Source organism: Sphaeramia orbicularis, chromosome 8 (genome assembly GCF_902148855.1).
Source record: "Sphaeramia orbicularis chromosome 8, fSphaOr1.1, whole genome shotgun sequence".
NCBI classification, from domain to species: Eukaryota; Metazoa; Chordata; class Actinopteri; order Kurtiformes; family Apogonidae; genus Sphaeramia; species Sphaeramia orbicularis.
In genome coordinates, this window is record NC_043964.1 from 45298323 (window position 1) to 45324275 (window position 25953).

At 40.8% G+C, this 25953-nt stretch overlaps 1 protein-coding gene across 4 annotated transcripts in view; it reads left to right on the top strand.

Moving 5' to 3' along the window:
• Nucleotides 1-22305, top strand: part of plppr2a (phospholipid phosphatase related 2a) — a 134872-nt gene extending 112567 nt beyond the window's left edge. For 2 of the 4 annotated variants that reach the window (XM_030142359.1, XM_030142361.1), the window contains 5 exons: nucleotides 15850-15970; nucleotides 16552-16802; nucleotides 16965-17141; nucleotides 18152-18295; nucleotides 20126-20497. In XM_030142359.1, coding sequence (XP_029998219.1) covers nucleotides 15850-15970; nucleotides 16552-16802; nucleotides 16965-17141; nucleotides 18152-18295; nucleotides 20126-20182 — 750 coding nt within the window. In that variant the 3' untranslated portion in view covers nucleotides 20183-20497. Of the gene's footprint in view, nucleotides 1-15849; nucleotides 15971-16551; nucleotides 16803-16964; nucleotides 17142-18151; nucleotides 18296-20125 lie in introns of all 4 variants that reach the window. The other 2 variants (XM_030142360.1, XM_030142357.1) reach the window with 2 other exon arrangements.
• Nucleotides 22306-25953: the final 3648 nt, after the last annotated feature.

A 25953-nucleotide genomic window follows, 5' to 3' on the forward strand; every position in this document is an offset into this window, starting at 1 on the left:
TTTGCATTTTGCAAATTCATCCCTGGGCCCGTGTTTGACACCCCTGCACTAACTCGTCTGATCAGCAAAAATTGATAAAATACTACATTTTCATGACTTGCAACTGTTTTATGTTACGAAATTGTCATTTCCAGTCCTAATAGTAGCAACACACAAAGGATTTATGACCAATTCTTAATTTTCCATACACACTGTGTTTACATGGGTATAACAGTGAGATTTGTATGCACCTATGACTATGCACTTGTTGTACAGTGTACACATGTTTGTGATTGTGATTGTCTTAAGGAATCCTGTTCAGCACACTCACATTTTCAGCAACGTCAGTGGTTTGATGCTAAAGTGCAGTCTTCCTCACCCAGAGGAACATCACATTGGCATGTACAAAAAAACTCCCACCTTCATGCACAATTGCACAAACATGGATGAATGCCTCTGCTTGTCTCTTTTGAGTTTTTCCTTTTCTGCCTTCCTCATTTTCCTCATATCTCCCATTTTGTTGTCAAAGAGAGACTTCCACACACATGCACAGTCTAGGCCAGTTTGCTGGTAACCCAGGTTAATGAGACAGATGGCAGGGTGGGCTCCATGGTGGGAGAAGGAGAGGGTATCAGATGCTGTGACACTGGTTACGAGAGCATATGTGTCTGGTAAAGACTTTCAGCCCCTCTACTTCTGTTCTTTTGACTGCCATGACAATGAGTGCAGAGAGTGGAGAAAGAAAGGGAACTGTATGAAAAGAGGAGAGGTATGTTAATTCAGTGTAAAAGTGGTGTTATGGGAGGGGATGTAGAAAAATAAAGAAACAAAAAGTATAACTCAGGCTTTTAAAAGAAAGAGGAAAGATGAAATCAGCGTCACGGCTTAGAGAGAAAAACCCAAGAGAAACTGATAAGGGATCTGTTCACGGACAGAAGGGGAACATGGCGTTTTCTTCACTGCACATTAAAGCAGGTTTGCTAATGTTTTATCTGCTCTACCTATATGTCGGGATGATATCCATACAGAAGTACAATTTAGCCGAGTCTGCACAGTTCCCATTCTGCATCGACCCAATCACAGCTCTCATTTCACTGCTCACTTTCACAATCAGGCTAACCTGCACCAGAGCCTCATATTCTGTTTTGTTATTTATATCCTCAAACCATCCCTGGCTCCATTTGTCACAGTTTCTTTTCTCTGTCACCATAGCCAGTTTACTGTATCAGTAGATCGGTTTACTCTACTGTTGATATTTAATTGGTGACCATGCTCTGGTCCCTTTGATAAGCTTCTACCAGAGCCTTCTTATGTTTCAACAGAAGACCCCCATTCTTGTGAAATAAGATCAGACTGAACAGTAGGTGTCATTTCTGCTCCTTAACTTTGATCTTTAACTGTCAGGCAGATAAGACAGACACCTCAGGGTCCTGAATGGCTGTTGGACTGCCATGCTCCACCCAGCCCCTCAGAGACAAATGGCAGCGGCCCAATCTGCATTCACAACAGGGGTTCATCTTAGCCCATGCCGTTTTTAACCCCATATCCTTTTGCATTTGATCAGTGGACCAGAAAAGTCTTTTTCTATGTATGACTGTTGGTATTTCACTTGCACCAGAAGAGACACAAAGAAAATTACTTGCTTCTGCAAGGGTCAGCTCCGTTCCTCTTACTGGTCAGGATTACACAGTTTACACGCTGAGCTGGGAATTGGTTTGAGTTGAGTGTGGCAACTGATTGGATGCTTTTCACATTTTATTTTTCAGCTTTCCCTCCAAAACTTTTGAAAGCAATAAGTCAGATCAAAGTATGTGAATAATATTTTATTTTGATAGTTCTTCTATAGAGTTTACAGAATGAGTGTCAAAAATTCAGCTGTTTCGCTTTGTCTGTAGATGTATTGTCACATATATAATTTTAAAACACGTATTGTGAAAAATCTGTTGAAATGTTCCAAGTACTCACTTTAGAGGGACTAGCCATATAAACTTTTACCATGTATGGTTGCAGACAACTATATAAAAAGAATTTGTCATAAGTAAACTTCTTCATTTCCGAGGAAACTTCTTCATTATTGAAAGAAATGTAAGGCTAAATCTTAATACAATGGATTGTGGCTGCTAATAGCACACGGAATTGCATCATTTCTGTGGCTGAAATCTGCTCTGCTTTAAGGACCCATCCACCATAGAGTTTTGCACTAATTATATGGTGATGCAAACACATCCATAAAGTTCTGCACCTAAATGCAGTTTTACATTGTTTTAGTGTTTCAAGTTTTTCTCTGCATTTTAGCAGACAGGATGGTCCATAATGAAAACTGTAGAGACCAATAACACTGGAAATGCATGTCTTTAATTATATCTGCACTCCCACAGCTCTACACAATGACAAACTGACTGTCATGTTTTGCTTCTTATCCATCTCTAGTACTTCACATCTATAACACAATCTACTAAAATTGCTTCAGCTATTAAATTGAGTTGTTTAAGGATAGTTTCTTAAAATAATCTTGAGCATCTGTCACAAAACATGAACTGGACTGTTCCTTAAAAATCTGTACTGATGTGCTATTTGGTCTAACTGTTGGCTGCAGCATCATGAGGCAACTAACAGCATAAGTGCATCTACGAGCTAAGAAAGAGGCTGTGCACACTTAAGTACAGCACAGCAGTGGTAATGTTAGACATGCATGAATAGCCTAATTTTCCAACTGGTACAAGCACCCCATGTCAGCAGTCACTTGGCTGTGCCTTTTGTGATGTCTAATCCTGTGAATTAGCTATACAATTATACTTTTGTGGATCAGGCCCTTTTTTGTATATTTACTTAAAATGTGAAAAGTATCTGATCTGTTTTCACTACTGTTTGAAGTGAAAGAAATTTCTCCCCAGCCAGGTCTTATGAAACCACTTCTTAAATAGCCTGCATTCACTCACAGTTGGATAAAACCTCTGATTTCACCTCAGCAGTTGTGTGGTAATCTTAATTAGGTCTGGAGTGGGAGTTTTCACATTACCGACAAAAAAAACATGCAAGGACCTGCAATAAATGAATGCTAATATCCTACCTATTGTTTCCCAGGAGATAGGAGTATATATTCAGTGTATGATTAGTGAATGTGTGGTCAGTGAACCTCTGTGATCAAGAGCATGGCAAAATATACACAAAAAGGTGAAAGGATACACAGAGAGGGAGAGTGGAAAATGGCATGATGGATATATACAGTGACTGTTGGACACAAAACAGCCAACAGCCATTGATGCTGATTTCCAAGGATTTTTAACACAGTAGATTTAGAAAAAGAGGGCATGAAATTGGACTGGATAAAAATGGAAGGGGAAAGACAAAAGACCATACAACCTACTTTTCTACTCAGTGAGACTAAAACAATGTAAGGTGAAAAGGGAAAAGAGAGATCAGAGAGAAAGAGAAGGATTAGTGATGCTCCAGCACAATGCTTTGTTTTTACATCTGTAAAGCACTGACACATCTGTACAATACTATAATACTGTAAACAGGCATGCATTTAAGCACCCTAACAGATTTTCAGCTGGCTAACAATGGTTACAATTTGCAGTCACAGTGTGTGTGCGTATGTATTTATGCCCATGCTTTTACACACACCTACATACAGTATTTCTAAGTTCTGTAGGGTTTGTGTGAAGTGTCCCCTGCCCTGTGTAAATGCATTTGTTTGTATTATATCATTATGTGTCCATCCATCCATAATGTGATCATGGTCTTTTCCCCATTGTTCAGTCAGTGGATTGAAATGTGTGAGGATGTATTTTTAGTCAGTCCCTCATGCTAAAAGTCTCCGATTAGCACCCATCCCATGAGATGGAACGGCTTGTGAGAAGCACATGACTAAAGGTGGTGCTGATCCTAATGTGCTCAGACAGGTGCAGTGTTGTTCATATCATCCATTAGTCCATGTCTTACATACATTCTCCATCACAAAGATTGAGGTTGGTGTACATGATGACAGATAATGGGATGCTACAGACAGCTCGGCATCTCTTTGTACTTTACACATGAATAATCTCCCCAGTCTTGTCAGAAGCATTAGGTCTTATGGCTGCAATGCTTCACAGAAATGGGGTTGCAGATGCTCTGTATGAAACAAGAGCTCCAGTACTCTATCAATAGATTAGATACCAGGGATGATCATTTCTACAAAACAACTGTGAATGATCATTCAGTCTCTGAGACTGTGGGTTATTGATTTGAACCTAAAAAATGATATACTATGCATGCTTTATATTTATATTTTGTAAGTAGTTTTTTTTTTTTTTTTTTTACTAGACTTTATATGATGTACAGATTAGATGACACTTTTAATTTTATTGTACTTGTTATAATGACGATAAAGGTGTTCTCTATTCTATTCTGTTCTATTCTGTTCCAATATGATCAAATTAACAATTCTAAACACAACAAGCTTAAAGAAGCAAAAAAGAGAATGTTTCATCGTTTGCTCTTATCAAACATAGGGTCTACTTTGTTGTCAGAGATGTAGTTGGTTTTACGAGTGAAGAAGCACTTCAAGATATAAAACATTCGTTGAATTAAAGGGAATTTCACTGAAAGGCAGCAGCTGAGTTACTGTAATGAAATGATCTGAACTCATTTAACTTCTAACGTTGTTTACATTATTTCCTCACGGCCAAAAAACACTACACAAACTGACAGACTAATCTGACGTTCACACTGCTAACACTAGTGTTCAATTCAGGATTCACTGTTCAGACTTGACTGTTCAGATTCCTGTGTAAACATGGTTCTGATTTGACCTCTATGCCAAATGTAAAATGACACAGAGGCCAATAAAGACAGTGTTCACAGTCTCATTTATCAGCTAATGTGTAATGGAAGCCAGGAACATTTGTGAACAGATGACACTGAAGATTAGGATGAAGAGGAACCAGAATTTGTACCCAGTGACACCAGCTGTAGCAGAAGTATGAAGATTGATTAGATTTGGTGTCATTTGTGTTGTCGTCTTGAAAAAAGCAAATCTGGGGCCTTTTTTACTTGCAGACTGAACATACAGTAGTTTCAGGAATAGATTAAAATTAAAGCTGCAAGCAACATTGGGCAGGACCTCGTGCCGGGCATTCCGCCTCCTGTGCATACCGCCTCCCATGTGTTCCGCCTCCCGTGACCGTTGACACCTCAGCTACACTCACACCTGTCCATCCCAATACCAACTCCCACCTTTTTGTGTCCGTCCTTCTTACATCCCCTACAGAACACCAGCGGCCCTCTGCTGAAACGACCATCACCTTTTAATGAGACTTTTATTTTGAAAAACCCTACTGTGTGTATGTGCGTGTGTGTGTGTGTGTGTGTGTGTGTGTGTGTGAAAGACAAAATCCCTTTGAATATTAAATTGAAATTGTATGAATAATAGAGCATAAAACTCATGATTTACCACATTTCAAGGCTTTTATTTTGGAAAAACCCTATTGTGTGTGCATATGTGTGTGTCTGTGAGAAAGAATCATTATTAATGAAGAAATACTGCAAAAACAGTCGAGTGTTTGGTCATAAAAATGAAAAGAAGTTATTTAATACTCATTTATTATTTTTAATAAGTATTTTATTTTGGAAAAAGTACTGTGTGTACTCTTTCCTCTGTGTGCAAATTGTCACATACTCACAATGAAATACAGCAAAACTCTGTTTATGAATATAAAGGGGAAAAAGTCATCTCTCACGTCTTCCATAGAGGAAGCAGAGGCTGAGGTCTAAGAGGTGGACTTGTCCATCACCCAAGCTGAAGTCACTGAGGTGGTTCGCAAGCTCCTTGGTGGCAGGGCACCGGGGGTGGATGAGATTTCGCCCTGAGTACCTTAAGTCTCTGGATGTGCAGGGACTGTCTTGGTTGACACGTCTCTGTAACATCACGTGGCAGTCGGGGACAGTACCTCTGGATTGGCAGACTGGGGTGGTGGTTCCCCTTTTTAAGAAGGGGGACCGGAGGATGTGCTCCAACTATTGGGGGATCACACTCCTCAGCCTCCTGGGGAAAGTCTATTCCAGAGTACTGGAGAGGAGGATCTGACCGATAGTCAAACCTCGGATCCAGGAGGAACAATGCAGTTTTCGTCCCGGTCGCAGAACACTGAACCAGCTCTATACTCTCCATCGGGTGCTTGAAGGTTCATGGGAGTTCGCCCAACCAGTCCACATGTGTTTTGTGGATCTGGAGAAGGCGTTTGACCGTGTCCCTCATGATATCCTGTGGGGGATGCTTCGGGAGTATGGGGTCCAGGGCCCTTTGCTAAGGGCAGTCCGGTCCTTGTATGACCAAAGCAGGAGCCTGGTTCGCATTGCCAGCAGTAAGTCAGACCTGTTCCAGGTGCATGGTGGACTCCGGCAGGGCTGCCCTTTGTCACCGGTTCTGTTCATAATTTTTATGGACAGAATTTCTAGGCGCAGCCAGGGGCTGGAGGGGGTCTGGTTTGGGGACCACAGGATTTCATCTCTGCTTTTTGCAGATGACGTTGTCCTGTTGGCTTCATCAAACCTGGACCTCCAGCGTGCCCTGGGGCAGTTTGCAGCCGAGTGTGAAGCGAGCGGGATGAGGATCAGCACCTCCAAATCCGAGGCCATGGTTCTCGACCGAAAAAAGGTGGTTTGCCCTCTCCGGGTCAGTAGGGAGTCTTTGCCCCAAGTGGAGTTCAAGTATCTTGGGGTCTTGTTCACGAGTGAGGGAAGGATGGAGCGTGAGATTGACAGATGGATTGGTGCAGCATCTGCAGTGATGCAGTTGCTGTACTGGTCGGTTGTGGTGAAGAAGGAGCTGAGCCGAGAAGCAAAGCTCTCGATTTACCGGTCAATCTACGTTCCTACCCTCACCTATGGTCATGAGCTTTGGGTCATGACCGAAAGGACAAGATCCCGGATACAAGCGGTCGAAATGAGTTTCCTCCGTCGGGTGGCTGGGTGCACCCTTAGGAATAGGGTGAGGAGCTCAGTCACCAGGGAGGAGCTCGGAGTAGAGCCGCTGCTCCTCCGCGTCGACAGGGGTCAGCTGAGGTGGCTCGGGCATCTGTTTCGGATGCCTCCTGGACGCCTCCCTGGCGAGGTGTTCCGGGCATGTCCCACCGGGAGGAGACCACGGGGAAGACCCAGGATACGTGGGAGAGACTATGTCTCTCGGCTGGCCTGGGAACGCCTCAGGGTCCCCCCGGAAGAGCTGGAGGAGGTGTCTGGGGAGAGGGAAGTCTGGGCATCCCTGCTTAGACTCTTACCCCGCGACCCAGCCCCGGATAAGCGGAAGATAATGGATGGACGGATGGAAGTCATCTCTACCTGGAAATTGAACCTGAGTCCTCTGTGTGATCGTCCTGTTCTCTAACCATTATACTATCCAGTGAGACTGACACTAGCTGATTATTAGGCCTTATAACAGAGAGGTGAATCTGTTAAAGTTAAAATCGAAAGTAAAAGTACTCTTCAAACAAATCACAATTATTCCATTACCATAGGTCCTATTTCAAAAATTCTTTCACATGTGTATTCTGCAGACTTGTGTGAATGTAATGATGTATAACGTGTGAAAAAAGTCTGAAATGAATAAGCAGTAATTGCAGTAATGTAGAGTCACTTTGAAAGGCAAATTACCAACTTCCCGTTGGAGTTAGCTCATAGGTATGTGGTTATGATGGCATATGATTTGTCAGGTTCAATGAGACCAACATTTTGACATTTGTTTCATGTGTCTGTGACATTCCCCTACTGGCCACTAGGGCAGTTTTTGTGTGTTTTTTAGTATGTAGGTGGCGCTACAGAGCCCATTTTGGCACCCAAGGGGTTAATTTTGATATTGTATGAAACTGTTTACCAGCCATGACATGCATGCCAAATTTGGTGAGTTTTTGAGCATGTTAAGGGGGTCAAATGGCAGTTTAAAGTGGAAAAAGTATTAAAAAAAAAAAAAAATACAATAAACCCATAACCGTACATTGTATCTCAAAAATTTTTCCACGTGAGAGTTGTGGTGAATCTTGTGAACGTATAGATATATAACATGTGAGCAAAAAGTCCGAAGTGAAAAATGAGTTCCAGACATCGCAACTCTCCGGGCTTATAAAAAAAAAACTAAGGCAGTAATTACAAAGTTACGAGATCACTTTTTTGAGAAGGGTTTACTGTATCTTTTGGTGCTACTTAGAAGCCAATATGACAAACGATGTCATACGAGTTAGTTTTAGAAATTTTATTTTGAAAGGCATGTTGCGAACTTCCTGTTGGAGTTACGTAGGTCATGGGTGTCTCATTTGTAGTTCATCATCAAACAAAAATTTTGGCACTGGTTCCATGTCTGTACGACATTCCTATTGGCTACTAGGGCTGTTACCGGTTTTTTTGTTTTTTTGTTTTTTTACACAGGTGGCGCTAGAGAGCGCATTTTTGCACCTATGGGGTTAATTTTTACATTTAATCAAATTTTTCACCAGGCCTGACATGTGTGCTAAATTTGGTGAGTTTTTGAGCATGTTTAGGGAGTCAAAATCCAGTTGAAAGGGATGTCTGAGTAATAATAATATAAAAACAAACGAAAAACAGTAGGGCCTTGCTTTCAAGACAAGTCCTCTCACTCTGTGAGTGAGAGGGCCTTACCTTTCTGCTCGGTCCCTAATAACCAAGAAACATTAATGTCAAAACATTATCATGATGCAATGCTCTCTCAAAAATATCATTATGTTGTATTATCCTTTGTATCTTAGATCCTTCTTGTTAAGAACATAGGTATATCAATCTTAAATGGAAAAACTGGTTTTCCCACACCTTCAGGAATTAAGTTCAAAATATTTGTAAAACAGAGACATGCTGTAATGGTACATGACAGAGATATGAAACTCATCTTGGGGGGGGGGGGGGGGGGGGGGGGTACATGGGGGTGCATTCCATAAGTAACGTAACTAACACTGGCGTGAAGCGAAAGTGAAAATTTACATACTTTCAACGTCCAACTCCTGGGTTCTGTTCCTCTATTATACAGTGGATCTTACACAAAATTTTCACAGCTTCTAACCTGTATCCCCTGGACACACAAATGCTGGGCCCCATGAATTTGTCACGCCCCCCCTTTACGGCGCCCCATTCGCAAATTCTTAGACTGCTGACAGTTCAGTTCAGGTGAACGTTACTGCCAGTAATGTAGGACATAGGTGTACAAACTCAGTCACAACCTGCCTGTTATTTCAGTTGGTTGGTTGTCCCTCCCGAGGATGATATTTATTGAGCAGAAGTAGGGACGTAAAAACCAGAGGGGATGGGGGGGGGGTTGATCCCCCCACCCCCACCCCCCAACAAATCACACCCTGTTTACACACATAAACTATAACTTATAAATCACAGTGGATTTACAAAGACACAAAACATTTAGTTAACAGGCAGAACTGTATTAAAATTGCAGTTAGTTTATATAGTTTGTAAAGGTAAACAGTTTCATGTAATTTTACTTTTTTACACTAAAACAAGGTTGTCACATATTTTTATTATGATACTACTTTTCTGGTCCAACCCACTTGAGACTGAATTGGTCTGTATGTGGAGCCTGAATTAAAATGATTTTGATATCCTTGATTGTTAATATCTACAGTGTAATTTTTGCATTTCACAAATTCATCCAATGGCCTGAATGGGATCTTCTGTCAGGCCGCATAGCCACATGATTGACACCTGTGATTTAAAACAAAAAAAAAACTTTTTAGAGTTTGTACACGGACTTTCCAGAGCCAGTAAAATGTTGAAGCACTCATAGACACTGTGTATGGCCTCTCAGTCAGTTTCCTGTAACATGGGCAGTCAAAACAGATTGGGTTCCAGTAGGAGCTAAAACAGTCTGTTGTAGAAAGAGTGTAAACTAAGGACCTGCTTCACTGGCCAGTATGATAAATGCATTTTTAACACTGACTTACTAGACTTATTCCAGAATAAAAAATGCAGACCTTGAAATAATCAGAATAAGCCCACTTTTAAAAAACACAGGAACACTAAAAGCATAAAAATAACAAATATCTGCAAGAGATCTAATCATGGCCAATTTTAGTGCTTCCCATAGGACTGGCACATTTCTTTTTAAATCTGTTCTTTTTGTTACCACCTTATTTAATCACTAGCACAGGCTGAACAGAGTTGTTTGCTATTTGCACAGAACAATACTAACAGATGCAGTGTGCATCTCACTACTCTGCTGCAGCTCCATCATTCAGCCTGATTCCCAGCTGCTTGATTTGTCCCTCGCTGTTTCATTGACATGATTACCACATGATGATGACACCACAGTCTGTTTGTCTCCTACTTTCTCTCATTATTTCTGTCAAAATCAGTCAATCCTCCAAAAGCAGAAAACACACCAGTGTTGCCACTTTCTCAGTCATTAATTGATACAGATTTCCTAATAATTTTGAAAGAGCTTGGAGAGATCATAATCTTATTGTGAATAATGAGAAAACATCTTTGTGATTTTTTTTTCTCTTGCTTCTAAATGTTTTAGTGTTCGGTCTTGTTTTCTCTTCTTCTCTAATCATTTCTGCTCTCATGTTGCTCCCTTCTCTCTCCTATTTCTGCTGTTCCTCCATCACCACCATCCTCATTTTTCTCATTGCTCTGAGTAAAACATCCCCTCTTATTACTTCCTAATAGACATCAAATGTGAGCCTGAATGCACGCTCACATTTGCCTAAAACCCACTGACACACATTGAGATCTGATTACTTACACATACAGAGCAGAATCCTCGGGCTTCCTTGTGCAGATTAAATTCTATTCTTGTGACATCATTTCTACAGTACTCATGTCTCTATTAATGTTTCACTCCTTCACTTCCCTTCTCTTTTGTGTTGCACGTAAATCATGCATATATGTGTGCAAGTAATACATGTCATTATGTACACTCACTTCAAAGCTCAACTCACCGTGACCCAGCATCAGCCATTTCTCTCAATTATTTGTGTGTGTGTCCTGAAATGGCACAGTTTTGAGCAAATCCTTCTGCATTGTCAGAGGATGAGCTGTTTAATTTCCAGGAATTATAGTCTTGTGGTCTTTAAACTGCAGTGACAGCATCATCATATTTAAAACTGTGAATCCCGGAAGGGGTGTTCGGGGCAGAGGCAGGAAGCAGTGGTGCATTTTACTGCAGCCCAGGGAGATAATTTAAAAATGTTGCTTGTAATAATAATAATGTGCGACATGATTCACATAGATGCCATCCCACATTAATAATTTATTCTTGCTGTATTACCTCTATATCTGCTTTGTTACTCTACAGACAGTTTTCCTCTTTTTGCCTTCTTGTTCCACTCTTCCTGTAATTACTTTACTGACTGTGTCTCAGAGGGCAGAGGTTTAGTGTAGTAGACTCAGATACAGTACAGGCCAAAAGTTTGGACACACCTTCTCATTCTTCGCATTTTCTTTATTTTCATGACTATTTACATTGTAGATTCTCACTGAAGGCATCAAAACTATGAATGAACACATGTGGAATTATGTACTTAACAAAAAAGTGTGAAATAACTGAAAACATATCTTATATTCTAGTTTCTTCAAAGTAGCCACCCTTAGCTCTGATGACTGCCTTGCACACCCTTGGCATTCTCTTGATGAGCATCAAGAGGTAGTCACCTGAAATGGTTTTCACTTCATAGCTGTGCCTTGTCAGGGTTACTTAGTGGAATTTCTTGCCTTATTGATGGGGTTGGGACCATCAGTTGTGTTGTGCAGAAGTCAGGTTGATGGACAGCTGACAGCCCTATTGGACAACTGTTAGAATGCATATTATGGCGAGAACCAATCAGCTAAGTAAAGACAAACGAGTGGCCATCATTACTTTAAGAAATGAAGGTCAGTCAGTCTAGAAAATTTCAAAAACTTTGAATGTGTCCCCAAGTGCAGTCGCAAAAGCCATCAAGCGCTCCAACGAAACTGGCTCACATGAGGACCGCCCCAGGAAAGGAAGACCAAGAGTCACCTCTGATGCTGAAGATAAATTCATCTGAGTCACCAGCCTCAGAAATCGCAAATTAACAGCAGCTCAGATTAGAGACCAGATGAATACTACACAGAGCTCTAGCAGCAGACACATCTCTACAACAACTGTTAAGAGGAGACTGCGTGAATCAGGCCTTCATGGTCAAATAGCTGCTAGGAAACCACTGCTCAGGAGAGGCAACAAACAGAAGAGATTTATTTGGGCCAAGAAACCCAAGGAATGGACATTAGACCAGTGGAAATCTGTGCTTTGGTCTGATGAGTCCAAATTTGAGATCTTTGGATCCAACCGCTGTGTCTTTGTGCGACGCAGAAAAGGTGAACGGATGGATGCTACATGTTTGGTTCCCACCGTGAAGCATGGAGGGGGAGGTGTGATGGTGTGGGGGTGCTTTGCTGGTGACGCTGTTGGGGATTTATTCAAGATTGAAGGCAACCTGAATCAGCATGGCTACCACAGCATCCTGAAGTGACATGCCATTCCATCTGGTTTGCGTTTAGTTGGACCATCATTTATGTTTCAAAAGGACAATGACCCCAAACACACCTCCAGGCTGTGTGAGGGATATTTGACCAAGAAGGAGAGTGATGGAGTGCTGCGCCAGATGACCTGGCCTCCACAGTCACCGGACCTGAACCCAATCGAGATGGTTTGGGGTGAGCTGGACCACAGAGTGAAGGCAAAAGGGCCAACAAGTGCTAAGCATCTCTGGGAACTTCTTCAAGACTGTTAGGAAACCATTTCAGGTGACTACCTCTTGAAGCTCATCAAGAGAATGCCAAGAGTGTGCAAAACAGTCATCAGAGCTAAGGGTGGCTACTTTGAAGAAACTAGAATATAAGAGATGTTTTCAGTTATTTCACACTTTTTTGTTAAGTACATAATTCCACATGTGTTCATTCATAGTTTTGATGCCTTCAGTGAGAATCTACAATGTAAATAGTCATGAAAATAAAGAAAATGCAAAGAATGAGAAGGTGTGTCCAAACTTTTGGCCTGTACTGTATGTGGCCAACAATAAGTAAGGAGGAGGCCGTTTTATCTAAACAAAGCAAAAACAATGTCGTCCACTAGCTTCTCCTTTTAAGAGTTGCTTTTCACTTTAGAACCAAAATTAACCAAAATGGTCATCAGCACAGTAAAGAAAAAACAGTTTGAGGTCAAGTCCAATTCTTTCAGAGATGTCAGCTAAAGTTAGCGTGGCTACTCAGCTAGTCTTGGCCTCTCTCATCTTAGAATAGAATAGAATAGAATAGAATAGAATAGAATAGAATAGAATAGAACAGAACAGAATAGAATAGAATTGAATCTGTCTCCCTCTTCTCAACACCAAAAGGGTCATAACTTTGACCCATTTCACCTTCAAAATGAGTGAAAAAATATTAAGAGAGGTGAAAATCACAGCAGGTTTGGTCATGTTAAAGCTGCAGAGACATCAACAGTCACTCCAGGCCAGAGGTTCTGGCTGTGTATGTCTGTCTGATTTGCAAATTTTCATAGTTTTATTTGACTTTCACCGCAGATGTCCACATGTGTGAAAAAATATCCCATGGTGGTCTACTGGATCAGGGCTTTGGCTCTTTAATTGTACTTCAGGTATGTACAGGCCAATCTTTACTGGTCTAATATGGTAGCGATGTTAATGTAGGTTCCCATGGCCAGTGTGGTCTGTAAATGTGTGTCTATTGTAAAACGTGGATGTCCAATCATAGATATATTCAATAAATACCCATGAGTACTTTAGAGTAATTTTAGGAATGAATGCTGATTGTGTCCTATCACCAAATGTTACCAACTCTTTTGTCTAGTTTGACAAAAGACACTTAATGTTGATTTTACTTTTAATTTGTCTCATGTCTGTTTTTGAAAGAGTCCAAACTGGAGCTGTAAAAGTAAAGGGTGAATCTAAAAGGTTGCAACCAACTATAGATTCACATACTGAACATTCCCTGTGAGCTCCAGTATTGACCACAAAGGGGCTTGTGGCATAGCAGTGCTGTTATAAGTCTCCAAAAAGCCCTACCACACATTGTGTTGGATCTCTGCTGGCCCAAGTCAAAATATTCACGAGCAATTCGTCCATGAGTGACAGTACGCTACGCTACACATTTTGTGGTTCACACATGCTCTGTCCCTCCATTTGCTGTAGTCCCCATGGAAACGCCACTAAGCCTTCTTTAATTGCCTCGTAAATATTTGTCCAGGGTGTGACAGCGCCCCTTACATCTCTGATTCGAAGCCACTGATTAAAGGCCTTCAGCTTTGATTTCATGCTGGTGTTAGACTTGAGATTATTGCTGTGGAGCATTCAGTATGGTTGTGTTTCGCTAATGGAAGAAAGCACTCACCCGTGCACACACTTCACAGCACCACTGCTCAGACCAGGCCTCTGCATGCTATTAAGTCACTTAACTCTACTGGACCTGCTCAGAAATGCCTAGAAGCACTAGTCGCCTTCATCTCTATTTTCTGCTGCACTGTCATATGTCAGCTCTGTCGCCATGGTTCTTGTACTTCCTCCTGCTTTTGGCTTGGACAGTGGCGCCTCAGACATTGTCACTGTGGGAGATAAATGGAGGATTGGGTTAAATATGAAAAGTGGTTGATGGGTTTGTGGAACGCGGGTCAGCATTAAAGCAAGTCCCACTACTGTCACAGCAGAGTATGGAAGTTGTCAGGATGATTTAAGACCAAGGCTGTCTCTGTCACAGATCGTTATTCATCGAGGGAGCTCAGTTTGAGTTTATGCCAGCATCTCTGGGTGCTGTAGGCTCTCACACAGATGAGCCTCACAGTTGCAGTCCATTAAGGTGTCATCAGCCTGGAGACACGTCAGCTTTGGGCTCACGGGGAGTTTGGACTGAACATGTTTAGTCACCTGACTAAAACCTCTGCTCCTCATTAAGTGAACGATAAAGCTTCCAGCATCCAGCAACAATGGCTATTTTGGATCAGAGAAATTTCTAAACTGCAATGACTTTATATGTGTCTCTCAGGACCACCAGGGAGTCCATGCTTAATAAAACTGATGGTGATTATAGTGCCTAATTAAATTTATTTGCACTGTGAGCTCTTGGATCATTAGTGTTAAATCATGTAGTGCTGTCTGCTGGTGGAGCTCATTTGACATTAACATGTTCTTTTCCTCATGTCAGCCACCTGTAGATCTCTATTTCAACTAAATTCAAGGAATTTTTAAAAAAAAATGCTTCCAAAGCTGACATGATACTACAGCACTAACCAAGCACGCTGACCCCCAAAAAATGAGAAAAAAGGTACACCACACTCTACCAACCTGTCCAAAAACAGTATAGAAAGTAATCTGGAAACCATGCAACATTCAGACTATGGAACTTCCTCTTCACTGCCTGATTACCTAACCAAAAAGCTAACTGAATGTCTCAACCCTAGTCTTCATGCATAGTGCTGGTGGGAAATTTAAACACAGAGACCACTTACCCAGCCAGGCAACCTTAAAATGGCAACCCACTTAGGCAGTCATGGCAGTGTACCCAAAGCAAAAGTGCTGCGGCCTCACTTATGCAAAAAATAAGAAAGGGAAATAACAGAGAAGAGACGCATTAGTGAGGCTGTCACTCGTGTGATATGCAGACAAACACACACTCACAAGTTTTACAGAATCTGGATTGTGTCACTGTGTTGTGCGTCTCTGACTCTGTCCTTTTGTATAATAATGTGTTTGCTCTAATCCCCCCACAATTCCAAAGTCCAAACAGGTGTCCTGGGAGTCTCTGCATAAAAATAACACGTAAAAGTGCATGGTCCCCATCCACAGTGCACCCGCTAATTCACCAGAGGCTTCATCAGTCATGTCATTTCTTTACTGTGTGCAGATTCTCATCGGAGAGCTGTGTGCCTTCTTCACCAAGGCAGAGGGAACCCAGGAGAAGACCATTGTCACAGCAGACTGCTGCTACTTCAATCCCCTGCTGAGGCGCATAATACGCTTCCTAGGTGAATACACTTTTTTGTGGTATGCAGCTGCTCTGCTCTTTAAAGGCGTGCAAAGGGCTGCTTTGTGTCTATTTTTGTGTGTGTGTGTATATGTGTGTGTGTGTGTGGGGTGGGTGGGGGGGGGTGTCAGGCAGTGTGGGAGACAAGATGAAAAGAAAGGGGTGAATTATAAGAGTGTGACCTGCTACACTGAAGAGCATGCACGTGTAGTTGTTAATTGGATGTTAAACTGCAATATAATCTTGGAGCCAAGATATTCAGAATGAAGACACTTGTGAATATTAAGTAGTTTGCAAATTTGCATATTGAGCTGAATCAGCTGAGGTTAAGGCATCTGTTGCAATTTCACACCTCAGCTAATAATGATGTGTTAGGGCTATTTTAAGGAAAATTTGTTGTGTTTTTCCATTTTTTCCTCACCATTATGCTGTCATTTTTTGACACAACCCTTTTTAACTATTTTTTTTTTCTTCTCAAGCTTATGTATATTTTAACATTTCCTTCCTGTCTGTCACCACCTTCACAAAAAAATTACACCTTTTCTTTGTCTTTTCTCCTTCTGTCTTTTGTCTCCTACTCAGGTGTCTATGCCTTTGGCCTGTTCACCACCACCATCTTCGCCAATGCTGGCCAGGTAGTGACAGGAAACCAGACGCCTCACTTCCTGTCCGCCTGCCGACCAAACTACACAGCACTAGGCTGCCAGTCCACCATGCAGTACATTACAGAGCGCCGCGCCTGCACAGGAAACCCTTTGATTGTCATGTCTGCTCGTAAATCCTTCCCATCTAAAGATGCAGCGCTCAGTGTCTACTCTGCAGTGTACACAGTGGTAAGTGAGGGTGCTCCTCGTGTCTTTGTAAATGTAAGCTGCTAAGAGTCACTGAAATCCAGCTGACTCTATTCTTCCTTAGATGCTTAGATAAACATTTTCTGAGTGATACCTACTTGTATGGCCCTGCCCGTGTGTACCCTACTGTGTGTTCCGCTGCAGATGTACGTGACGTTGGTGTTCAAGACCAAAGGCACAAGGCTGACCAAGCCCACCATCAGCCTCACACTGCTCTGTCTGGCCATGTTGGTGGGCGTGGTCAGGGTGGCTGAGTACCGTAACCACTGGGCAGACGTCCTGGCAGGATTCTTCACTGGAGCAGCCATCGCAGTGTTTTTGGTGAGGAAAAAAGGGGATTAGATTAGATTAGATTAGATTAGATTAGATTAGATTAGATTTTATTGCAGCAGAGAGATCATGCATTATACATCGCCATATTTCATTGTTCTAGCTAGTTACACTGTAAGTTTTTTAATTAATCTTTGCCATCATTCCATACCACTATTTCATTAGAATGAACTGATGTTGTGCATATAGGTCACTAAACATAACATGAAAACAAAAACACTTTAATACATTGCCATGGCTGTCAACTTGATTTCTGCCTTTTGTTGTTATGAAAATGACTCCCATCATCCCATGCTATTTCACAACACTGTCAAACAATTTCTTCCATTGCCAAAATTACATAATATGTTTTTGATACTAATCCCATACTTCTGAATTGAAAACACTATTTCCTGATCTCTGTTAGAGATGGCTTTGCCAATTCTGTTTGGAGAATGTTCCCTGGTAGAGAAATAATACATCTGATTAACTCTGGAATTCATTAATGTCTTCCTAAACCATGTATCTCTCATTTTGTTGTTTTATGATCAAACACAGAAAATATTTCAAGAGTTGCCTCTCTCTGTGTTGTATTTACAAACTTGAGGAGAATGATGTTTTGTGTTTCTGTAGTTCTGTAACTCTGTAGAATATTGTCAATTTCACTCTTAGGATTGAATTTTTGGCCTAAAGATAGGTGAAACTTAAGAATCAGAATAGTGAACACAAGGATTATTCATCAGAGATTGTCAAGATCATTGTTGTTAAATAACAACAACAACACTATTTGACTGTGGCAGTCATGACAATGTCACATGTACAAATCAAAGACTTAAAAACACCAGAAATCTGTGTGAAACATAAATGTAATTGTGGTTCATTTTTGAGACCATGTGTTTTTAACTTGTGTTATTTCTGGACCTCACACATATTTTACACATTGATCAAACTGTGACTCTTTTTCAAAGCAGAGGAGAGAAAACAGAACAGGAGTGTATAAATCTCCTTATGTCTTCTTCCAGGTGACCTGTGTAATAAACAACTTCCAGCAGCTGCAGCCCAGTCCTCCTCTGCCGAGACCCCAGCGCCCTGAGTCCGTGCTGGGCATGCCCATGGTGACGCTGCCCTGTGTGGAGAGTCCACTCGAAAAGTTAAGTGGCCCTCAGGTAAGGGGCGGGGTGGGTGTGTTGAGGCAGGGCTGCACTCGCAAGACAGGAGCTGAGATACACACCCCTTGTCTCTTACCTGAATATGTTGTTCCCACTTTCCCACCACTGGAAAACAACAAATCCCCAAACATGCATGCTCTGAGCCCCACTTGCACCCCAAGTCCAGACAAAAACACCAAAGTGAATCCTTTAATCCTCTCTTGTTGTCTGATAAGTCTTATTCCTGCTGTTGTAGTATTTCAGCCAGAGGACTGAGCACATTCTAGTGTGTGTGTGTGTGTGTGTGTGTGTGTGTGTGTGTGTGTGTGTGTGTGTGTGTGTGTGTGTGTGTGTGTGTGTGTGTGTGTGTGTTTTTGCTCAGGGGAAAGGCACTTCCTTACTCCTAAACTCTGCTGTTTTACACATGTCCTTGTTAACAGGGATTTAGGGAGTCATTTACCTATTAGAGGTGAGTCAGCAGTTTGGCTGACACACTTGAGATGTAATTTACCAGCCTGATACAATGCAAAGCAGTTAGCAGGAGGAAAACCAAGACTTCAGCTAATGCTAGAAGAAAAAACAGTAAAAAGTCTGTATTGCAAGCATAGATTTTTTTTGAGAGAGATTATCATGAGAATACTCAAAATGCAGTTTTACTCACAAAATATTAATATGAATTATGAGTTCCTAAAAACACTGAATATTTTGTTATAAAATTCCTTCTCCACCTTTGAGGCTTTAATAGCCTGGATCAATGTTTTAGTCACTTTTTGTCAAAATGCCAATTTGATAGGTTAATTCTAGTTTGCAGTCAGTTTAAATATCCCTGAAATAATCCCAAATATTAGATATTAAAGCACTGTTTTTGAATTTGGTCACATTGATGAATTCATGATTGATGTGAATAGACGTCTCATACATGTTTAAAGAGGTCACATCATGAGAGTGTATCAGGCCTGATCTACACAACATTAAATATTTGAAAGCAACACAAAATTACCAAAAGCTTGTACATTATGTAAATATTTTGAACTTTCACCTTGTGCCTGTATGTTTTATTTATCTTCACATAAATACAGACAAATTCATTGTAACCTGACAGAGAAAAGTTGCAAATTAATGCTTGAAAAGTCACCCCAGTGATGGTAAATGTAGTGTTTAATATTGAAAAATAAGGTGGGATAATCCCAGACTCTGCATTTATCGTCCCCAGTCTAGTCAGTGTCAAACATACGGCCCGTGGGCCAAAACCAGCCAGTCCAAACCAGCCCTTGCAATTCATTTCTACGAGTGCTTTTCTAGAAAAGACAGTGCAGACATCTGCCAAGGCAGATCAGTGCCCCCCCGACCCCCACCCCCCATCACCACCAAAATTTAATTATTTGTTCCTTGTCCCAGTATCAACATTTCCTGAAATTTTCATCCAAATCCGGGGCACTTATCTGCCTTGGCGGAGGTCAGCGCTCTCCGAGTGCTTCTAGTTTCATTCTAAAACATAGAGGAAAGCTTGAAGTTCACATTATTTCTATATGATCTTATAATTATTTACTGGTCGTACCCACTTAAGATCATGCTGGGCTCTATGTGGCTCCTGAACTAAAATGAGTTTGACACCCCTTCTATAAACAAAACCTAAAGTATGACGATTTTAACTTTCCTCATTCTGTGAATTCTCCTAAAATGCAGTGTTTTCTACTAAGATTCTAAGTTGTGGAGTATGTAAGAAGATGTCTTGCATCCTGTGTGTTCTGTCACTGTCGCTAACCCTCACCTGATGCCTCTTTTCCTCTGTCTCCCACCTTGCCTTTCTCCTCTCAATCTGCTCCCTTGTCCCTCACTCTCCACCAGCATCCTGCACTCTCCTCCACCTCCCCCCCTTACAACACCTACGTTCAACCATTCTGAAATCCAACCTTAAATCTTTCTCCGGCTGTCCTTCGTCACTTTAATTTTTGTTCTTGTCCGTGCATCTCCTCCTCCTCCCGCCCTCACACACATTGCTCTTGATTATTCTTTTCTTTACTTCTCTGTTCTTTCTTTCTCTCTCTCTCTCTCTCACCCCGTCCTCTCTCTCTTTCTCACTCCTCTCTTTCCCCTGCAGACTCCGAGTGGATCTCCGTTCACCGAGATCACATGACCATCAGCCCTATCGGTTCCCCGCCACCCCCGATGTCCTCATACCATCTCGCTCCATTTCCAGCGAAGTCTAGACCAGCCTGAGCAGCACTCGCTGCACTGCGCCGCCCATCCAGCTGGGCGGCACACGGCACTGCACCGCTCGTACTCTACACAGGTCTAGACCCCCAAAAACAAATATACTCACGCACCAGCTCTCTTAATTCCCGGGGAACCGATAGGAACATTTTAGACTTTCTCTTTGCTGGATATCCAGTGAAGTATGGAGACTTTGGAGCTCCCGAGTTGAACATTGAGTACAGTGTCAGGTACATTTCTTTTTATTTTATATATTCTAAGTAAAGGGTTTTTTTGTTTTATTTTTACTTTTTTTTGTATAAACTCACTGATACATTCATCTTCAGTGGTTTACACTGAGAAGAAAAACCACCAGGATTGTCCGCTTGTTTTTTTTTCCCTTTATTTTCTACAACTGTGTGAATGAGTTTCTCCTTGTTTGAAGAAAGCACAGGCTGAAAAGTAAACATGACGGCGGACTCCCTGTTTGACTCCCAGGAGGACACAGCTTCGATGTGTGCTGTCGGGAGGCTGCCATGTTGGACCAAAGAACGCTGCTGAAGGATGTGTGTGCTGCTGAGGTTTACCTCTAAAAACATCCTTTTAGCAAGCCATGCAATCGCTGTCACACTGCACACACTCTTTTTTCTTTCCTCACTATTTCTCTCACTCCTTGTCTCATCCTACTGATGCACACACAACCTTCAACATGCTGTTGTGTGAGTGCGGCAGTCATCTCTGTATGAGGTTTACACTGATCAAGGATTTGTTTCATATCTCTCAGCAGACAAAAGTAAACAGGATGAAAGTGCAAACATCATCACGTGGCTATCGTCTTCACTTTTTCTCCCAGATAGTTGCAGCTCCACCAAACTGATGGGATATACAAACACATTTGACGAGACAAAGCCCGGCTTTGACTGCAGGTGGCACAGTAGTGTCACAAATAAAACACTTTGAGGAGCAGACAAGGAGCCTTCCTAAACATCAGCCTTCAGACATTGTTAGGTTTACATTCACATAGGAAAAGCATCAGTTATCCTTGAACTGGATCAAAACTTTTATTCCTAGAAAGATCTCTTAAAAGCTTTTACTAATGCATTTATTTATTAACATGTATGTTGCCATAAGTGTGGCATGACAGTTTTGCTGATTTTGATTTGCACACTCCCTATCATTTTTTATTCACCCTCCTTTTTTTCTCTGTGTTTTTAGCTCTTTTCTCTGTGATATGTTGAGTCAAACACATTACATCACTGTGCTGTAAAATGTTTCACTCGGCTGGACAACATACTCTCAAGATGGACGACCTGTTTCAAAGAGCACATGTATATTCAGACATATTTGGAAGCACACACATGCACAATCACACCTGTACCCCCTGACCCAGTTGTTACACTCCCTTTGCCCTTTGTCCACTTTATAACTCCAAAACCTTTGTATGATAATGTACATATTGTATATTTTTTTGTATTGAGAGTGCAGTTTTTACACAAGCATCACCAAACTTAATGTTGAAATTGGGGAAAACCTTGTATTTATTATGGTGATATAAAGCAGTGTGTAATGAAAGTGTTGATGCACTTCAATCCCACACTGGATCGGCTTTAAAACAACCAGACATCTCACTCTTTGTATTGAACTGCTCACCAGCTGGTCCATGGTTAACATAAGAAACATGTCTGCTGCCAGTTTATAGGATTTTAGGATTTGTTTTGCATTCACATAGAACCATAAACAGCAACAGATTTGACTCTTTATTCCCCCATCACTTCCATTCATTTTATGTTACAGCTCAATGTAAAACTCAGCAAAGGTAGTGTAAAGCAAGCTAACAAAAACACAATCAGCTGAAACAGCATTACATGACCTCGTCCTGATTGCCTGAAGCATTCGTTTTAGTATTTACAGTTTGTATTAGCAAGCTGCCTTTTAAAGCAAATAATATTAGTTTATATATTGACAATAATTTTCCTCCTTGATACTAATTAATGGAATTAACATCCATGCAGTCAGTCACCTATTGATTGTATGTGGAAGGCTGCGACTGAAATTCCTTGAATTCCTCCATGTTTGTGGAGCACTGTGGTTACTGTATGCAATCTTGAATTTCCCTCGGGATCAATAAAGTATCTATCTATTTAAGTTATTTATTTGGTTGTTTAAGTGTCTCAGTGCTACCTGTATAAATTTATTCACTGCACAGGGCTCTCAAAAAGTCCCCAATGGAACAAAAATAGTAGTGACAGTTATTGCTTTTTGCTGACAGATGTCAAAACTCCCAAAACTGTCAAATATGATGATTAAATGATTAAAGTGTCCATAATCTCTGTGTACGGTACATTACAGAATTAAGTAAAATGTGTTTTAAACAGAGTGCAGAATGAATTTATGGCATTATATCCACTCATTTGGGTTCCACTAGCTTCTCAGAACACTGGCTCTGTAGCAGCTGAAAGTGCCCTAGTTAGTTGCTAATTTTTACAGATATTTGGTGCTATGTACTGTGAATTTCTACATTTTTCCCCATTATAAAATTCTGCTATGTAAAGGCTACCTAAAACACCCTAACACTTCTGCAGAGCTGAGCAGAAACAAAAAATCCAGTCATTATTCTTGTTAGTTCCTGACTATTGGCAACCCTGTCATGCATGTTTGAGCTGTTATTGAAGGGGGAGCTCTAAAGATGTATGTCTAAAAGTTGTCATTTGTTAAAGCCTCCAAAGTTTAGGAAGATTTATTATCTTGTAATACCTTTAGGGACTGTGGGAGCTATAGAATCTGAGTTGAGCCACATTTATTCATTTTTAATGTACTATTTACTCAGCCATGAATATACTTTTATATGTGAGGTATAGCCATCGAGGGTATGTATTTACCCATACTTATTCATAAAGTAGTATCCAGTGGATGTTGAGTTTCTGTTATCTCATGTGTGAAAGATGGAGAGATGAACAGTGTCTTGTCATTCTCAGAGGTGTGATGTCACCATTTAAAGAATAAAATGACCATGATCCGTGATGTTGTGAATTTGTGTCATACTCATAACCTTTGCTGTCATCCTTCTGCTTTTTCATTCATTTCCAGTCTTTAATGTCCTGTTGAAGCAGAAATGCCTTAAAAGAATTTGACATTCACAACAGAAGTTTCTCATTTGTGCAAAATTTCAGTATCTCTTTGTCAATGTAGTCTTTTGGTATGTGAATCAGTGTTCACTGAGTGAGCACTGCCTTAGAACAAGATGTGCATGAATGAGATGAAAAGGAAATTAAACAAAAACAATGTGCCCTGTGGAAAGTGCCAGACTATTTTCAGGTCGGAGTATGTTCTCTGGTACAGCAACTCCACAGCTTACTTTTCCTGTAAAGTCTTTAGTCATTTTTGTTTGAAATCAAAGAACAAACACGCTGCGGTTGACTGACATGTGAGTAAAAAGCACCGTTCTCCTTCAGATCTGCAACTCTGAGGGAGAAACACGTTCCCTTTGATCTTCCTCAAGCGAAACCCTTGTTTTGTAAAAAATTTGTGTGATGAGAACAATAAATGGATATTGCAATAAGAAAAGCAGTCTGTGTCATTGAGCTGTCCGTTTAATGCAATTTGAAGTTTTTTTCTGTTCTCCTTTTGCAGGTTTGATTGCGTATTCTTTCTCTTTTTCTTTCTCTCAGTGACAGGAGATACAATAAGTGATCAGGTGGGTTTACTCACCTTTAGTAAATATTCTCAAACAGCACAGACAAACATCTTAACTAAGTTCCCTTTACAAGCCCTTTTCAGAGTCACAACTCAACTTACCAAAACTGGATGGATTATAATTATCTTTCATGGAGATGCCTCAGCAGACAGTGAAATCCAGAGAAAACATTTCACATGTGACGTAAGACCACATGAGATCAGTATGATGGATTGTCACCACATAAATAATGTCATAGGAAACTATGCTAACGAATATTCTTTTATGGTTAGAGTTTCACTTTGGTCCAATTATGTTCTTGTACTGATACCAGTGCCTTTGCTTCAGCACTGGTTCCGAAATAATGCATTTTTAATACCTATACCCATTTTTTTCTTTTTGAACAGACTTGGAAAATGTTCAGACTATCCACAAGCTGCAACGTCTTGACTTTTAGTCCTGTGTTCTATATCATACACATAACTAAAAGCAACTAAAAGCATCTTTTTTTAATGCACATTTTATACCAGAAAAGTAAGAGGGCAGGACTTACATTTAAGCTGTATTTAGGTTGTGTTTTAGACTCATATTAAACACAGTAACCAGAAAATGTTCCTTTCCAGTGTCTAATACATCCATTTACACTTTGATTGTTATAAGTGTGACCAAAAGGATAAAGGATAGGACTGGACACAAAGAAATATAGATTAATGGTTCTTTAATCCCACGACTGACCTCGAATAAGGACAACATTTTTTTTTCTAATTTTGAGGTAGTTTGATCACAGTCAAATAAAACATAAAAATAGAACAAATACCGTTTCTTTTCGTAACTATCTTACGACTGTCAGTGCAAAACAGACAACAGCAGTGGTGGTATTCCTATGTAAACAGAAAATATACATAAATACATTTCCAAGACACGCTTCTCATTTTAACAGACACATTGTACAGTATACATTAGGTTTTAACTCAATAAACTTAATGAATTAACTCTAAACATTAGAAAGTAACTGAGATGTATATATTCAGATATCCCTTTACAAAATATGTATTTTTACAGTGATCTTAAATCAATTTACAGAACACTTTATTCACAAAACAAAATCATGTGCTCATCTCCTCCTAGCTTGTAGCTTGAGAGCCTCACCCCTCTCCCGGACGTAGCACACACGGCTCTTCATCTCCCCATCTATTTGGATAATAACACACAATATCATAAACAATATCTAACACCGAAAATGTCTTAAATAGGATTTCGGTAAACTATGTCTGGTCACTCACGCTGACCCACGGCAATCTCGGTTGGCTCCCGGTGCAGCAGAGATGAGAAACACACTCTCAACTTGACAAGAAATCAGCGCAGTCTTCTGTCACGAACGTCTGTCAGTTGGCTCAGCTACACTCTAAACACCTAACTCTGTTGAGTACTCTCTTTGTGATACACTGTATATGTGATTCTCTTCATACGCACACGCTAATGAGAAATACACACCTTTGCCATTACTTGCGTTAGGAAGACTACTGTTCACGCGTGTATCAAATCTCATGTGATTTCTGTATTCTCACTAGACTTTCCACCTGGCTGGCCTTAAAGTGACATTACACATTCTAATAGGGCACAGCTGATAAAAAAAACAAACAAACACAGCGACCCCTATCCACTTGGCTACATTCTCCCCTGCTACACATCAACCTCCTCAGTGACGTCTGTATCCATAGCCCCTTTAAGTTGTGATGAGTGGAGAACCATGCCTGCTAACACCTGAGACAGTAAATCTGGGCTAAAGGATAGCGTGTTGCATGCAGAC